At 47.6% G+C, this 18,541-nt stretch overlaps 1 protein-coding gene across 1 annotated transcript in view; it reads left to right on the top strand.

The window, feature by feature from the left end:
* Window positions 1-395: 395 nt before the first annotated feature.
* Window positions 396-18,541, top strand: part of PLEKHJ1 (pleckstrin homology domain containing J1) — a 57,699-nt gene continuing 39,553 nt past the window's right edge. Inside the window, exon 1 of the mRNA XM_086947183.1 lies at window positions 396-701. Within this exon, the coding sequence (XP_086803309.1) occupies window positions 608-701 (94 nt within the window). The 5' untranslated portion in view covers window positions 396-607. The remainder of the gene's footprint in view (window positions 702-18,541) is intronic.

Here is an 18,541-nt window from a genome sequence, read left to right as displayed (position 1 = left end):
GTCTGTCTAAATTTCTTGGTAAATGCCAACCTGCTTTTACTTTATTTAAAATAAGGTTGACATTATTGCCGTCAGTTTCTTGTAACGTGTCTTAAATAAAACTATCAAAAATTACTCGCTAGGGATATAGTGCCTTTTCAAGATGGCCACCTTTGTGACCTAATCCTAGCTTCGAAGAAGCTCCTCTTCCATGACGGCCGCCCCTATTGCCCGTTCCGTATATAGTACAGATAAATAAACATTTAAATGTGTATATAACATCTGCCATGGTTACGGTAACCCTTCTCGCCAAGCTTTTGCTTCAAGATAATCATTCAGATGCTGATCTAAGAATTTGGGCCCGACCTTCCCAATCCAAGATGGCCGCCAAAAGAGGGTGGTAGTACGGATGCTGAGAGGTTCACATCCCTTGTTGGCAGTTACCGGTTTGAGTGAAGTTTCTTCCGGGTTTTTTTTTTCGCTCAGTATCTTTATTGAGCGTCGCCCCCTCACACTGCGGGTCGGAAAGGGTGTGTGTTGGTTGTAGTATGGAGACGGTGGAGCAGGGATAGCAGCTTTCTCGCCCCCAGCCAGCGCCATGGGGCAGTAGCGCAGCTCTGCGGCCAGCATGAAGTACAACGAGAAGGAGCTGCTGTCCTTGTCCAAGCAGCCGGCAGAAAAGGCTGACGAACTACTCATGAAGGGGCCCAAGAAGGGCAGCGGTAGGTCAGCCGGCATACCAGACTCTCGCAGCATCTGCTTGCGTGACAAATACTTCAGGAGGGGTACTTTAAGATGCTATCGACACCGAATGAGTTATGTGTGATGTCTGATGGTGTTGGAAGTATTTGGGTATAGCTGTCAAGTTTCCCCAGGTCCATAAGTGATGTGCTGCTTCAATCCAGCTCTTTTTTTCCTTTCAATTCTGGGACTATTTTATTATGGAATAAACCAGAAAAGTCCCAATATTCAAAGAAAAAAACCTGGCCTGAGAAACTTGGCTGAGCTTTTTGGGTTACTGATGAACACGTGACGAAGTGTGCACCAAATGACTAGCACCACTTTGGGCCCCAGGGGATACTGAGTTCCGTCGCTTATCCTGCTTTGAGGGGAAAATCAGGTAACAATTGATTCAGTGGCATTGAAGGGGAGGGTTTATAAAATGATTGTGTGGGGTGTAAGTGTGGGCACCCCAAAAGAGACTGTAGCGTAAAAATGGCACATGAGAAGTGGGAAGAGTGATGTACAACTCAAATTACTTTCCTATTTCTTTATACTAATTCAACACTAATCTTCCTTGGGTTCTGTAGTAGTGTGCTACTCGCCGTAAAAGTGCTTTGACGCCTCGTCGGGGGTAGTAAGCGCTATATAAATGCAATTACAATACAAAGGGATGACGAACATGCTACTGTGGCGGTACCAGATGCTGAGGCTGCACTTTATGAGTCCGAAAGATGTTAGACACTGATGGAATATAAAATTAAGTGGAGGGTGTTCTTTGGTGAGGGGCTCTGATGAACAATTATGGAGAAGCACTGTTTGGGAGAATGGTAGCATGTTGAGGGATTTCTGTGGAGGTTTGTATATTTAAGGGTTTCACTGATGTGTTGATAATAGGCACAGCCAGCGGAACATGTGAGGGAACTGTGGGTTACTGGATGTTTGGGTCGTTCAGGATTACCTATTGAGCAGTCAGCACTGTGTGATGTCTAATAATGATGAGATGGCACTGGGTGTACCAGATGAAGTTAGGAGTTGAAAGTAATGTTCATCACAAAGTTATGAGAGGCACTGCTTGGGTTCTGCATGAGTGGTTCTCCATGCCACTAAGTAAGGGTGACGCCACGGGGTCATGAAATGATTAGTGGACGATATGAGTTGCCAAAGAATGAGAGGGGTTTGTGATTAAGGACAGTGGGGTATTTGTCGGGTGACATTGTGAAGGGGAACTCTTGAGTAAAAATAGGCAGGATTTAGCTAAAATAGAGGCAGGACTGCAAATGCAAATGGGTACAAAATGACGAAAGGACACTCTAGGGTACCAAATATTTAGGGTATTGAATATTTGCTAAAAGTATTTTGTAGAAAATAATCTACGGGTAAGTTGGTCCCAAATAATGAATGTGCCAGAAGGCTGTTTTATGATGTGTGCACCAGTGAGTACAACATGTTGACTGGAAGGCTGAGCTGCCAAGTGCTGATGTAGTACTGTGAAATATTAAAAGATGCTGAGACACCCTAGGATGCAAAATTAGGAGGTATTACTGCCAAGTGCAAAATAATGTCTATGGCTGGCACTGTGGAAATAATTGAAGGTGGTCTGCTGGTATGAATTATATTGTGATTTGATTTTTAATTTAGAATTGAGGGAAAATAAATCACATTACAATGATTTGCTGTTTCCCCAGTTACTAGGAGACACAGAGTTCATGTTATTTTTATGTGTGTTATAACTTACAAAAATCTAGGAAGTTGTATTGACATCTGCATTAAACCCGTTCCTTGTGATATATCCCCGGAAATTCCTTTTATGGACCACAAAAGGAACTCTGTTGCAGCACTTTGGTAAACATCACACACATTAATAACATGTAACTGGCCTAGTGAAAGGGACTAGTACCTGTAAAACAAGTTGAACTGGAGACAAATTGGATGTGGTGTACTGTTTGATGAGCACTGGTTATTAAATCCACAGGGGCACGGTCACGCAGTCAGGTTGCTTGGTAGTGTATTAAGTGATGTGGGTAGTACTATATGACATGCAACTATAACCGTGAGCTAAGCAAAAGGGTCTTGTAGTGAACTAAATTAAAGGGCATTGTACTTTATTAAATGAGGAGTTGCTGTGTTCAACTAAAGTTACAAAGGCCAATTTTGTGGGCTAAATTATGGATGACACTGTAGTGTATAAACTGATGGAGAACATGGCTATATATACAAAATAACTAAATAATCTGCCTGTTCAAAACAATTGGTGGAATATCTCGCTGTACTTTGGAAGATGCTAGTCCAGTCATCTAGGAGGCATAGTGTCTATGCATATGCTTTCAACAATACTTGAGACAAAAGTTCATCCTGACTGGGTGTTCATGACAACATGTCCAGCATTTATAACTTTTGTACGGCATCATTGTGAATGAGCACATATGTGCTGATAGGGCCTCATCTCCGTGCAGGCCTTGGACCGTTGTGCAGTGTTAGTCACAATCAAGTTGTCTCGTATTTTTCCCTTTTGTAATGAGGTGTGGGGAGCCTCCTGTTCCAGAGAGTTGCAAGATTTTCCTTGACCTGTCGCAGAGATACTGTGACTGCTATTTTTTGTCTCTGTTCGTCTGCACGGGTGATGCAGAGTTTAACAGTTTGTTGTTAGGTAAATCTATAACCCAAACACGTTTAAGATTGAGTGATAGTGAACGATTATCCGTGAATGATATGAACAATGGAATAACTCTTCTTTGTTTTGTTGTAAGAAAGGAAGGTGTGTAGCATCCCGTGTCCTGAGTTCAGATAATATCTTAGCTGGTGTCTGGAATTCTGATCAAGATTGACGTTATAGAGAGAGTGTGACTGAATGTGTGTGTGTGTGTGTGTGTGTGTGTAAATGAAATGTAAGTAGTTGCAGTTTGCAGGGAGGATAGAGCCATGACTAGAGCTGTGTACCCTATCCTCTACCTAAGAGCTTAACATGTAAATTAAGAAAATGCCCTCTTCTACCAGACTGCCCTCCCACTAGTTTTTGAAGAACTTTCGTCAAGTCTTAGCAAACACATCCTTCAGACCCTTGGCCAGCAGCTGTGGAGTTGCTGTTCAAAGTATTACTCATTTCAACTACTTTTCTAGAAGACAGAACACTTCAGGATATAAATGATCTTTGCAAGTTTTCTGCTTTCTATTTTCTTCTGAATGTCGGTCTTCATTCAGCTGAAAAATAACCAAGCGAAAAGCAAGTGGCGTTACTGTCACCATCTCAAAAGTTGGGTCCATTCTATTGAACATTTGTCTACGCCATCAGTTAAAAAACTCCTCACCATTTTCATGATGTGAGATAAAACCATCAGGTCTTCAGATCTTGTGGCCGAGTTTGCTCATGCTACTCTTTCCCATGCATGATCTGGACCAAAAGTTCAGATTCTGTCAGTCGATAAAGAATTTTTAGCAAAACTCCTCCCTCAAGTATGAATACTTGATTTTCGTAGTATTCAGTTTATGAACAACAACAGTATTGCTGCTTTATGGTCAGTGCTGCCAAATTGAGCCTCACGTGGCAATGTTTTGAAGTTCCAAAGAGTAAGAAAGCTGTAATTCGCCATCAGCCGTATTTGTAATTCAAGAGAGTCCAGACAGGCAGATGCCTCTGTGTGTTCAGTAGGGCTGGGACAGAGCCATTTCCGTGGAAAATACATCTGAGTTTTGGTCTCGTAAGCCAAAGGTTACATCAATTACCAAAAACCTTTTCAAGAGGGGCAGTATTGAGAGCTATTTTGTTTCTGTTGTTTTGTATAAAAATTGCATTGACTATGCATTTTGGGAACCCTGCTCCCATATAGCAAATTATATTTGTTTTATAGAACATGGGCGCAGCCTGAATCTTGTTTACGTTTTGATGGAAAGTTTCTTCTACCCAGAGGATATTTAAAGGATGCTGCTGGCACACAGCCATGAGGCATTGTTGGTGACAAACAATTTATTTATCAAAAATGATGTGCTGTATATGCATATACCAGAATAGTTTATTTTGAGATTTTATCTATTTTTGGCGTTCCTGTGACCTCGTCCTTCATTGTACAAAACTTCCCTTTTTTAGAGTTTCTTAAAGTTTCTGAAGTGATCCAGATCTTCTAGGCAGCTGCTTCCAATTAGGGAATGGCTGGAGAAAACAGGGACAGCTGTTTTGTAAACCATGAAATGCTGAACTATGAGGATGCGCGAGCGAAGATACTTAGACTTGGATTCGGTTGATGGTAATTCGTCTACACCACACAACTCCACACAGAATTGCTTCCAGGTGCGCCCAGGTTCTGACAGTACTGAAATGAGAATGAAATAATGTGCTTTCTGAAGGACCAACCCAGTTCTTCTCTCAGGGAATTGGAGATTCGAGCTCAGGTCTCTTGCCTTTGAAGACTGAAACTTTGATTCTCATACTATGACTACATCCCTAACCCCTACCTTTTATGAACTTGATTATTGATGAAGTCGTGAAGTTATTTACATAGTGTTTAACCTAAAACTCTGATCTGGATTCTGCCCTCCTTGGCCTGTGTTGGATACCCTGCTGCGCTTTCCTTCTGGAGATGTCTACTCCTGAACTAGGCACCATATGTTGCTTGTTAAACCTCTCTCTCCCCGTAATCCTGCTTCCCTGGCTCTTCATACAGAAGTCAACTAAAGATTTTCTTGGATTCTGGAAAAAAAATCAAAATCTTTGCAATCATCTTTCAAAGGTAATAATGTGCATCATGCCAAAAGTTTTCATTGCTTCGATTTGGTCAAACTTCCAATTCTTCTGTAAATCAGGCAATCGTTATGGGCAGGTAGGAAGTTTTTGTGTTAGTGTTTATATACAATGTAACATCACTGTGTTTATATACAATGTAACATCACTGTTCGCTCTTACACCAAAGTGTATGCGGGGCACAATTCAAAGACAAACCCTTGATACCAGTCAGTGTTTTTAAGTGCAAGCAGGCTCGTCTGGACTTACTAAGTCCGAAAATCTTCGACAATGGTTGACTATACCTCTTTCACGCTTTTTCATAAAAATAACAAAAACAAGAAATTGCATATTTTCAAAAGAACCATCACATGAGCAAATGATGGTTTTAATAATTTACTTGCCATTTCGGGTATTGAAATGTAGCAAATGAAATACCAGAGAGGGGATTTAAGATTCTTGCTTTTAGATTGTCTGCAGAGCCCAGAAGTTCACATTTAAGGGTTTTAGCCAATATCTTAATCAGTGAATAATTAAATGGCGGGCGCAATACAAATTAAAGCTATGTTTGCTCTTTCCTGAATCATTTTTGTCCACCCTAAGCGTGGAAGGGTATACTCAGATGTGAGTCCCTTGCTCATTGCACCATCAGGATTCAAGCAAGCCGGGCCGAAGACGGCTGAAATGCCAGAAACCGGTACCCGGTAGCTTGTTTCCTTCCCAGTATAAGAATTGGCTTGGTACTTTGGTCTGCCCTGTTCCCATGATGCACTGGGCCAGGGTCAGACTAATTTGCATATAGCCAAGTTCTGAGCTGGGATGGTGCAGTGAGCTAAAAAACGGTGATGGATCAAGCCCTGATCTTTGGACTGGGTAAGAGTGGTCTGCTTAATTCAGACACTCTGTTCATCACCACCCCCTTTTCTGAATTATGTTTGCTCTTTCAACTTTATGGTTTTATGTAATTCGGCAGATGTAAAATTTGTACCTTTTTGCAGAAGTTTTCAATTTTGTAAAACGCACAGAGATCATAATTTTCCCTTTATTTTTTTTTTTTTCCAAAGTGGTCATTTTATTTTGCTAAACATTTAGGTTGTTTAAATCCCAGAAAGATGTGGAACCTGATTTGCAGAGTTTTCTTGCATTTTCTGAAAGAATTTAAGAGTTATTTACATATGTACAAGAATATGGGAAAAGGTTGAAAAGAAAAAAAAATCCACCCAGGAGTACTGCCAAAGATGTGGTTAGTTTAGATGAGAGGTATCTTGGGTCGAAAGTGGTTTTAGGGCTTCGTAAGTTCACACATGGACCGTAGAGATGCAGTCCCGCAAGCGACTCTAGTTACGCCAGTCGACCCCGCGCCGCTCGAGGTCCCGGTCCGCGAGGAGGTCCAGGGACCGATCGCGGGGTCGGAGTCATCATAGCTCCGGGAGTCGTCACCAGTCTTCGGGCTCGAAGTTCTCAGGTAAAGGGCACAAGAAGTCGAAGAGGCGTCATCGCTCTTCTAACTCCCCCCGACACGGCCGGGGGTTCGGGCGACACCAGGCGTCGCATCCTGCTCCATACCCGCCGGTCCCTGGGCAGACGTGACGCCGGACGAGATCGACGCCTTCCTCATGGCCATGATGTCGCTCGCTCCTCCGTCGGGTTCCGCGGCGCCTTCGGGCCAAGCAGCCCCGACTGGGAACCAAAGCAGGCTCGGTGCTTCGGTCCCGGCGCCGTCGGGTGCTTCGGTCCCGACGCCGTGGGGCCCCGCTGGAACCGGATCCGGGTCGTCGCCGGTCGACCTTACAACCATGCCGGCGCCGGCCCCCAGGGTGCCTCCTCAGGCGCCGTCCCAGGACGACGTCGTCCCTGGTCCTACCCTCGATTCGGGTCCGTCGTCGGAGCGGCGCCGCTCTCGACGCCGATGGGAGATTTCTATTTCTATGACCCGGCCCCATCCTTTGACCCTGAGTATCAGGAGATGGGTGGCGAGGAGGATTGGTAGGTGTCCGAGGACCCTCTGGCACATGAGTGCCAGTCTTCTCAGGACTGGACAGGTGAGCTTGGGGATGCCAGTGGTCTGGACACTTCGCCCAACACTGGTTTTGTCTCCCCTCCTACCGTGGCTACGGAGGAGTGGGCTGCCTATAGTGTGGTGCTGACGCGGGCTGCCAAGGCCTTGGGCCTTGAGCTCCCCGTCGCGGCCGTAATGACTAACCTCCTCACTGAGGTCCTTAAACCGCAGGCAAGCTCTGCTGCCGTTTAATGAGGCCTTTTCAGACGTTCTTCTGGGCACTTGGTCCGAGCCCGCTACAGGTCCGCCTGTAGATAGGAACGTGGCTAGGCGCCACCGCCCGGCTCCGGGCGACCCTTGGTTCCTGTCCACCCACCCCACCTGAGAGCCTGGTCATCCAGGCTTTTAACTCCAAGACCGCATTCCCGACGGCTCCCCCCCGATCGGGAATCCAAGAGGTATGAGCAATATGGGAAAAAGGTATTCTCCTCCCTGAGTTTGGGGTTGCGGTCAGTCAACACCGCGTGCCTCTTGGACCGTTACACCCACTCTCTGTGGGACACGGTCGCGGACGTGCTGCAGCAATATCCGGAGGGGGGTCTGGACTAAACTCGCCCAAGCACTTGCGGAGGGTCGAGATGCAGCACGGTATTCCATCCGGTGTGGGCTGGATACCACAGACTCGCTGGGCAGAGCGAGGGCAACGACGGTGGCTATTCGTCGCCATGCCTGGTTGAGGTCTGCCAACTTTTCGGCTGATGTCCAAAATACCCTTATGGACATGCCGTTTAATGGCCATCGCTTCTTTGGCGACAAGGCAGACCATGCGCTTGAGCACTTTAAGGACTCCAGGGCTACGGCCAAGTCCTTGGGCCTCTCGGCCGCGCCAGCAAATGGCTGCCTTTCGCTCCTTTCGTGGCCAAGGAAGGGGCGCCCCCACACTTCCTGCCAGCCACGGGCCGCAGACTACCATCCAGCGCAGTGGCGGACGTGGATTCCGCCGTGGCAGCGGTCAGGGACAACGGCGATGCCAGTCCATACCTGCCCCTGCAGCATCCGCCTCAAAACCCTCCTAGTCCGAGCTTTCAGGCCCGTATGACGCCAGTGGGGGGCAGGGTTCGCCATCACCACCTCAACTGGCGCACTGTCACATCGTACAGGTGGGTGTTGCAAATCGTCAGAAGGGGCTCCTCCCTCCCCTTCGAGGCGTCCCCTCCAGCCATGCCACCGAAGTACCACTGCGTGTCGGGGGATCACTTGAAAATTATACAAGAGGAAGTTACGGCCCTCTTGGCCAAGGGGGCCATCGAGCGCGTTCCTGGGTCAGAAGTAGGGTGTGGTTGTTACTCCCACTACTTTCTGGTACCCAAGAAGGGCAAAGGTGGCCTACGCCCTATCTTGGACCTACGGAACGTCAACGGCTTCCTCCGGAAGGAGAAGTTGAAGATGCTGACACTGGCTCGGTCTTAGCTGCCCTGAACCCGGGAGACTGGATGGTTGCGTTGGACTTGCAGGACGCTCATTTTCATATCCCTGTCCTGCCGGCCCACCGGCGTTACCTGCGGTTCACGGTAGGCCACAAACACTTTCAGTTTACCGTGCTCCACTTTGGCCTTACCAGCGTCCCACAGGTGTTCACGAAAGTGATGGCGGTGGTCGCAGCTCATCTGCGCAGGTTAGGGGTGTCAGTCTTCCCCTACCTCGAGGACTTGTTGTTGAAGGCGGGCTAGCCCCAGACAGTCGTCAGTCACCTCCAGACTACGGCCGACCTCCTGCACCTGCTGGGGTTCTCCATCAATGTGCTGAAGTCACACCTGTGTCCCTCTCAGAAGCTCCTCTTCATCGAAGCGGTTCTAGACTCTGCGCAGTTTCGGGTTTATCCTCCCGAACAGCGGGTTCGGGATATTCAGGCTCTGATTCCGATCTTTCAGCCGTTATCCCGAGTCTCGGTCAGGTTGACGCTGTGGCTTCTGAGGCTGATGGCCTCCTGCATCCTTCTGGTGCATCACGCCAGGTGGCGGATGCGGGCTCTGCAGTGAGACCTGAAGTTTCAGCGGGCCTAGCATCAGGGCAACTTGTCCGACCATGTCCTGATCTCAGAGGGCACTGCAAGGCAGTTGCTGTGGTGGCTCACGGACCGCAATTGGGTCAGCGGCAGATCCCTCTCCCTACCCCAACCGGAACACTTAGTTGTGACGGACTCGTCCCTCCAGGGCCGGGTGGGACACATGGGAGAGGCGGAGATCAGCGGCCTTTGGTCTCCGGCAGAGTCCCGGCTCCACATCCACCTTCTGGCGCTGCGGGCGATTCGGCTTGCACTGAAGGCATTCCTCCCCTCTGTCGGGGGAGTGTAGTGCAGGTGTTCATGGACAACACCACTGCCATGTGGTTCTGGAACAAACAGGGCGGGGTGCGGTCGTGGACCCTATGCCAGGAGGCTCTGCGCCTCTGGCAGTGGCTGGAACATCAGGGCGTGACCCTGGTGGTTCAACACGGGGCAGGTTCCCTGAACGCCAGGGCGGACAAACTCAGCCGTCGGTGCATGATGGATCACGAATGGCGTCTGAACTCGGACATGGCGCAAGGCCTCTTTCAGCAGTGGGGAGAGCCTTGGTTAGATCTATTAGCCACAGAAGAGAACACGTAATGTCATCAGTTCTGCGTGTTGGAATTTCCAAGGTGGCACTCGCTCGGAGACGCTTTTCGTCGCGAGTGGAGCTGCGGTCTGTTGTATGCCTTTCCACCTATACCACTTCTGCCCAGAGTGCTGAAGATCAGGCGCGACCGGGCCCAAGTCATCCTTGTGGCTCCGGACTGGGTACGAAGATACTGGTATCCGAGCTACTCAGCATGTCTGTCGATCCCCCGATTCGTCTGCCTCTTCAGGAGGACCTTCTGTCACAGCAGCAGGGGACGGTCCTCCACCTGAACCTGTCCAGTCTCCACCTCCATGCTTGAAGATTGAGCTGCGACAGTTGAGGCCATTTGACTTGCCTCCTGAAGTTTGTAATGTGAATCTGGCAGCCAGGCGTCCCTCCACAAAGTCGGAATACGCCTGCAGGTGGAACAGATTTGTGGCATGGTGCACAGCAAAGGCTGTGGATCCACTCTCTGCCCCCTTTCTGAGGTTCTCCTCTTCCTTCTTTCTCTTGCCCAGCAGGGCTCTGCTCTGGGCACTATGAAGGGCTACCTTTCTGCCCTTTCTCTCTTCTTAAGGCTACCTGATCAGCCTTCTTTGTTCAAGTCCCCGATTGTAAATAGGTTCTTGAAGGGCATCACTCATATGTGTCCCCCTGTTCCTTTCGTGATGCCCCAGTGGGACTTGAACCTGGTTCTGACTTACCTGATGTGTGCTCCTTTTTGAGCCGCTTCATAACTGTCCTCTCCGTCTTCTTACTCTTAAGACTGCTTTCCTGTTTGCCATCACCTCTGCCAGGAGAGTGAGTGAGCTCCAGGCTCTTTCCTCCAAGCCTCCTTTCCTTTCTGTCCATCTGTACAAGGTTGTGTTGCGGACAAGACCCTCTTTCCTGCCCAAGGTAGTCACATCCTTCCACATCGGGCAGTCCTTCACTTTCCCTACCTTCTTTCCGCCTCCGCATCCCTCTAAAGAGGAAGAGCGGCTCCACCGCCTGGACCCAAAACGTGCGCTCTCATTCTATCTGGGTCGCACACGCCAGTTCCAGGTGGATGACCAACTCTTTGTTGGTTACGTGGGCGCTAAGAAGCGACGGGCGGTGCACAAATGGACCATCTCTCTGTGGGTCGTGTTGTGTATCAAGGCAGGCTACTCTTTGGCTAAGAAGGAGCCTCCTGTTGGGCTGAGGGCCTATTCCACTCGGGCCACAGCGGCTACTACTGCCCTTGGCCGGGGTGTCCCCTTGCAGGACATCTGTCAGGTAGCTACGTGGGCCTCGCTGCACACGTTCGCAGGACAATACTGCCTGGACAGCCAAGTCCGGAGGGATGGCTTCTTTGGCCGTTCCGTCCTCCAGGACTTTCTGGTGTGATTATTGGTTCGCAGACCCACCACCGAGGTTGGTATTGCTGTGGTACCTATTCTAAGGTAAGCAATCTAATACTAACCTGTTTCTTTCAGATGCACAAGTTACTTACCTTCGGTAACGATATATCTCTAAGAAACAGTAGTTGGTATTAGATTCCTTACCGCCCCACCCATCCTCCCCGTTCTGCAAACCGATATCTAGGGTTAAGGTCATTCCCTTTCAGGGCCCTAGTTTCATGGCACCAGTGTTGATTTTTATCACGGCTCTTTGTTTCTGGTGCGGAAATGCTGTGTATAAGAACTGACGTCGGCGCACGAGGGCGGCGTCTAAGTACTCCGGCAACGTCATGCCGACGACTGACGCGGAGCCGCAGATGACTCCTACCGACGCGCAAGGGTACTGCTACTCAAAAGTTTCCGGATCCAGCCTGACGCCTGCGGTTATTCTAAGGTAAGGAATCTAATACTAACTGCTGTTTCTTACAGATATTTCGTTACCAAAGGTAAGTAACTTGTGCATATTGCACACAACACTGTGAAATTAGATATATTGCACACTTCCTTGTGAAGTTATGCATGTTGCACACTTCCTTGTAAAGTTAGGCATATTGCACAAAACCCTGTAATGTTTGCCATATTAGACACAGATCTGTAAACTTGAGCATTTTGCACTCAACCCTGTAAAGTTGGGCATATTGCACTCAACCCTGTAAAATTAGGTGTATTACACACAACACTGTAAAGTTAGGCATAGTGCACTCACCCTTGTAAAGTTAGGCATATTGCACACATTCCTGTGACGTTAGCCATATTGGACACAGATCTGTAAAGTTAGATATATCATACTCAACCCTGTAAAATTGCAGCCACCGTTTACGCCTAAAAAGCAAGATAAGTCTTGAAAAAAAAGTCCAAGTTGGTGGCAGAAGCAGAGCAACATTTTAAAGGCTGCGAGTTTCGCTTACAACGTTGGACTTTGTACCCAAACCACCTCTTATACACCAGGCAGGTCGTAAAGGTGGATAATCTCATATCAGGCGAGTTCTAGCTAGGTCATGACAGAAATAGTATGTAGACTGACATCCTACAGACGCTATGCAGTACTTAATTTGTGCAAGTGGCGAGTACTGGCTCTCAACTCTTCTTTTTTTTTTTTTTTTTTTTTTTTTTTTTTTTTTTTTTATAGACCAGGACTTATATTTCATCATCAGACTTTGACCAAGATTAAGTCCGAGAAAGGCAAAAAACGGAAAACGAAGGAGTAAAGGAAAGCATTGCCTAGGCTGTCTCAGCCAGGGTATCTAAAGCAGTGGGAAAGAGCACTGTCTCTTTTGGCATGTTAAGGGCATTTTGGGTTTTTGGGCCGGTTCCCCTGTACAAGAATCATTCAACTCCCCTCAACACCATTCTGGGCACCAAATATGCGGCTCAGGGAAAAATGCACAAAACCAAGACAAAGGGTAGGCTCCAAATATAGATGTAAATGCTCTGTCAGCAATAGACTTAAATGTTCTCAACTACTTGCGCTTCGTTCCTCTGTTACGTGCATTTTTCACCACCATAAAACGCGTTTTGCTCCTCGCTGTGTTTTGTTTTATACTACTTTGCGCCTAACGTTTTCACATTAATTCATCAAGTTTGCAACTATTTTGTTCACCACAATATTATCACCTTTATTATCCATTTACCATCTGCAGCTTCTTGATTCAAATTTTTGTTTGCCCATCACTAGATGAGCCTTACCTCTTGCTGTTGGTGTACTGCTCCCTTACCTCTTGCTGTGAGTGCCTGCTGCTCCCTTACCTCTTTCTGGCGGTGCCTACTGCTCCCTTACATCTACGTGTCGGTGCCTACTGCTCCCTTACATCTACGTGTCGGTGCCTACTGCTCCCTTACCTCTACCTGTCGGTGCCTACTGCTCCCTTACCTCTACCTGTCGGTGCCTACTGCTCCTTTACCTCTACCTGTCGGTGCCTGCTCCCTTGCCTCTTGCTGTCGGTGCCTGCTGCTCCCTTACCTCTTGCTGTCGGTGCCTGCTGCTCCCTTACCTCTTGCTGTCGGTGCCTGCTGCTCCCTTACCTCTACCTGTTGGTGCCTACTGCTCCCTTATCTCTACTTGTCGGTGCCTGTTTCTCCCATACCTCTACTTGTCGGTGCCTGCTGCTCCCTTACCTCTACCTGTCGGTGCCTGCTGCTCCTTTACCTCTACCTGTCGGTGCCTGCTGCTCCCTTACCTCTACCTGTCGGTGCCTGCTGCTCCCTTACCTCTACCTGTCGGTGCCTGCTGCTCCCTTACCTCTACCTGTCGGTGCCTGCTGCTCCCTTACCTCTTGCTGTCGGTGCCTGCTGCTCCCTTACCTCTTGCTGTCGGTGCCTGCTGCGCCCTTACCTCTTGCTGTCGGCGCCTGCTGCGCCCTTACCTCTTGCTGTCGGCGCCTGCTGCGCCCTTACCTCTTGCTGTCGGCGCCTGCTGCGCCCTTACCTCTTGCTGTCGGCGCCTGCTGCGCCCTTACCTCTTGCTGTCGGCGCCTGCTGCGCCCTTACCTCTTGCTGTCGGCGCCTGCTGCGCCCTTACCTCTTGCTGTCGGCGCCTGCTGCGCCCTTACCTCTTGCTGTCGGCGCCTGCTGCGCCCTTACCTCTTGCTGTCGGCGCCTTCTGCGCCCTTACCTCTTGCTGTCGGCGCCTGCTGCGCCCTTACCTCTTGCTGTCGGCGCCTGCTGCGCCCTTACCTCTTGCTGTCGGTGCCTGCTGCGCCCTTACCTCTTGCTGTCGGCGCCTGCTGCGCCCTTACCTCTTGCTGTCGGCGCCTGCTGCGCCCTTACCTCTTGCTGTCGGCGCCTGCTGCGCCCTTACCTCTTGCTGTCGGCGCCTGCTGCGCCCTTACCTCTTGCTGTCGGCGCCTGCTGCGCCCTTACCTCTTGCTGTCGGCGCCTGCTGCGCCCTTACCTCTTGCTGTTGGCGCCTGCTGCGCCCTTACCTCTTGCTGTCGGCGCCTGCTGCGCCCTTACCTCTTGCTGTCGGCGCCTGCTGCGCCCTTACCTCTTGCTGTCGGCGCCTGCTGCGCCCTTACCTCTTGCTGTCGGTGCCTGCTGCGCCCTTACCTCTTGCTGTCGGTGCCTGCTGCGCCCTTACCTCTTGCTGTCGGTGCCTGCTGCGCCCTTACCTCTTGCTGTCGGTGCCTGCTGCGCCCTTACCTCGCTGTCAGTGCCTGCTATGTCCTAAAAGTAGCCCAATAAACCATCTCATGACATTTTGAAGCCGGAGAATACGTAAAGTAAGAGATCAACAACAAAATATGAACAAGCCTAGCTTGGGACTATTCCATATATACTGTTCTTTTATTCTGCTGACTGCTCAGAAATGAAGATCTCTGCAAATGCTTTAGTTGTCCACTCACGCTTGAAACCAAACACACCTACTTTTCATGCTAAGTATCGCGTCCACGCCTATGCATGACTTTTCTGCTCAAAATGTCAATGTGTTCTTGTCATACAAATAGGAGAGCAGGGCGGAATGAAAAATGTTCTGGTAAGAGTGAGACTATAAATCCAGAGCAGTAGAAGAAACCCATGAGGCGGAATTCAGTATAGACCGCTCTGGTATTCAGCAACCCTGCTATGTGCAGCACTGGTAGCAGACCTACAGGAAATAGTTTCGGCCCCTTCACCTTATTTATTTTCTCCTTTTTTGTGTGCAAAAGTTGCACGGATGCCAGTATGTGCCGGGGAATAACATCTGCGCCCTCGTCGGACGGACGTAAAGGACACCATGTGCTCAGCAACAAACAAAATGTATTTGTAGATACCAATGCTTGTTGGCTGGCCAAGGAAGAAGAGCCTCAGCAAACGAACTTTGTGCATACAGTGGGCCCCTTTCTTCACCTTATGGTCCGTGTTAGAGCATTATATACAGAACTAAGGTGGCACAGTGTCAAATAGTACCATCCATATAGAAATACAGAGAAAGCACAAAAGGGAAGGAAAAACATTGCTTATCTCTAACCTAACTCGTGCACAGAGAGAGGGCTGTCGAGGGAAAGGGAGTCGGGCTTCCGCTGCCTCTTTGGAAAGTTTATAATTAGCTTGCCTAGCGTGGGAGAAGCAGAACAGACAGCCGAAGTTTCTGTGAGATACTTGGGCCAAGCTTGACATGGAAGAGGGAGGCAGGCAGCCAACAGGAGTGAGGGCTCTGGTACCAGCCTGGGAAACGAGCACGAACAGGGAGGGAGGCAAGATAGCTCAGTGGATTTGGGAAGGTGCGCATGAGAGCTGCAAATCGATACATAGTACATACATATATTTTTTCCTATCAATTCCTCCTTTTTGAGCGGGAAGCTCTCTCACCAGTGTAATAATGTATACGGTATGGAATATAATACTAAAAACAGAAAAGTAAAATACACCGCTTGTCGGGACATTACCCAGCGATAGTAAAATATATGCATACACATTGAAATATTGAGATACATATATATAGGTGTATCGGGAATCTTCACAACCTCCACCACTGCGGCGAAATGAAGAGACGGACCCCACGGCTTCAGGCAAGGCAAGATTTTATTTCAACCTTTCACGGACGACGCGTTTCCAGCATCCACGTGCTCTTGTGCACACACCATGCACTGTGTAGTTATATACTTTTTTTGGCTTAGGTGCTCCACCTCCTTTGTGAGTCACATGGTCAGCCTTGAACACAGACAAAATACGGTTGTTTAAATCGGTCATAAAACAGCCCTGCCTTAACATGTGTTACATTGTATTTTTTTTATATGCGAAGCTATTACACAAGAAAAAAAGAAGACATAATCGCCATTTGGCACTTAGTATAGCGGAGATCGTCGATTTGTGATTTTCACTGCATGAATGTATATTGGTTTTTAGCTGAACGACATGTACAAATGAATATTTACTGCATCAATGCCGATATGCGATACAGGTACCAGAGATCACAGATTTAAAATATATTACACGTAATTTACAATCTATATACAAATTACAAAAATATTTATAACTGCATATTTAACTAATAAACACATCATCTGAACACCTTGAAATTCATATGGTATTGCTTAATCAATTTGCACTACACCCAGTACATTGTAATATGTCGTAACTAAAAATCAACACCTCCGCTACTTATGTCATAAATAAGTGTCCGGCTGAAACATTAATTAACCCTTTGTTTGCATATGAACTATGGACCTGGAATGACCTGTGTGAATAGAAATAAGTGATTGTAAACGTGATACCCTCCAATTAATATCTACAGCGGTCAGTTAATTTATATCGTAAAATATTTCCATTTCACCTACTTAACTACTCAGACCAGTGTCCACTTATCCTCATAAAAGAAACAAGAAAAGATCAATTTAAATATAGTGTATATACACTTATTTACATGTGTTGAAAACAAAAAAAGAAAATTTCATAGATATATACATATGGTCTGTTGTATATATCGGGATAAATATCTCAGCTTCATCACTAACAATAATAATGATTTCATTATGTCACCTCATTCAAGATAACGCAGCGGGTCACACAGTGGCTATAATGCTCTTCCCCATTAGGCCTTGCCGTGCTCTAGATCTTTTTCGAAGCAAACCTAGATTGCAGGGACGTTTGAAAGGAGGGCTAAGATAATGTTCAGATTGCACTCAGGTTTATAGGAAGTTATGCAGATCTTCAGTGGTGTTAAGTCCATTGGGGTATTTACTATGTAACTCCACTATGTAATACGTTTCCCTTCTTCTCAATATTTTCTCCCTATCACCTCCCCTCCTGAGATATATATATGTTCACTGAAAAAACCATAGGTTTCACACCAGTTATAGTTAGCTGAACAGTTTACTCATACAAAACCATTGAAATTCCCACGGTATAGTTAGTTGGCCTCACTATAACTTGCGCGCCCGCAATCCACTGCTGATGATGTCACATATTACATCATTCATGACCTGGTCAGTGACATCACTGATGATGATGCCTCACAGCAGGCGTAACACTGACGCAGGTCCTTTAACATGGGCCTGGCCCCATGTGAAAGGATGCATTGCTGGAGTTGTGTCACTTTTGTAACACACTCCAGCAATGCATCACTTTTGCACTTACAGATACGTCTGAAATACTGACGTATCGGTAAGTACTTGCGACATGATGCGTCATAAATTAAATATGACACATGAGTAGAAGACGGAAGGCCTCATTTATGAGGCCATGCGTCACTTTTACGCCACCGGTGTGTCACTTTTTTGGGACCTTGTTCAGTCCTATTTAGTAAAAAGTGACGCATCTAGGTAGATGCGTCACTTTGTAAACCCCTGCGCCACATTATAGCTACGTCAGGTGTAATGTATGCAAAAGGGGCGTATTGACGCAAGAAAGGGTCGTAGAGGTGAAGCATTGAAATCTATGAGATTTCACTGCGTCACTTTTAGGACGCTGTTGTGTCAAAATCTTGCGCCTGTCTCACAGCAGGCGTAAGACTGATGCAGGCCCTTTCACATGGGACTTGCCCCATGTGAAAGGATGCATTGCTGGAGTTGTCACTTTTGTGACACACTCCAGCAATGCATCACTTTTGCGCTTAGATACGTCTGAAATACTGACGTATCTGTAAGTACTTGCAACATAATGCGCCATAAATTAAATGACTCATGAGTTCAAGACTGAAGGCCTCATTTATGAGGCCATGTGTCACTTTTACGCCATCGGTGTGTCACTTTTTGTGACGCACCAGTGCTGTAAAAAATGTACCTTGTTCAGTCATATTTACAAAGTGACGCATCTAGGTAGATGCGTCACTTTGTAAACCCCTGCGCCACATTATACCTACGTCAGGTGTAATGTATGCAAAAGGGGTGTATTGACGCAAGAAAGGGTCGTAGAGGTGACGCAGTGAAATCTATGAGATTTCACTGCGTCACTTTTATGACGCTGTTGCGTCCAAATATATATATATATCCCATACCTAAACTGCGAGTAGAGTTTCCTTGCTGATACTAACCAATTCCAAGAAGTGCTACAACCCGTTACTATCTTTACATTGGAGGAAAGCTGAAGTTAAAGTTCCTACTTGTGGCTGGGAGTGCAACAAATTTAGCTTGCATTGCCATTGGATTATTTC

The sequence above is a fragment of the Lissotriton vulgaris genome, chromosome 12 (assembly GCF_964263255.1).
Source record: "Lissotriton vulgaris chromosome 12, aLisVul1.2, whole genome shotgun sequence".
NCBI lineage: Eukaryota > Metazoa > Chordata > Amphibia > Caudata > Salamandridae > Lissotriton > Lissotriton vulgaris.
This window is presented reverse-complemented; position numbering and strand designations above follow the sequence as displayed.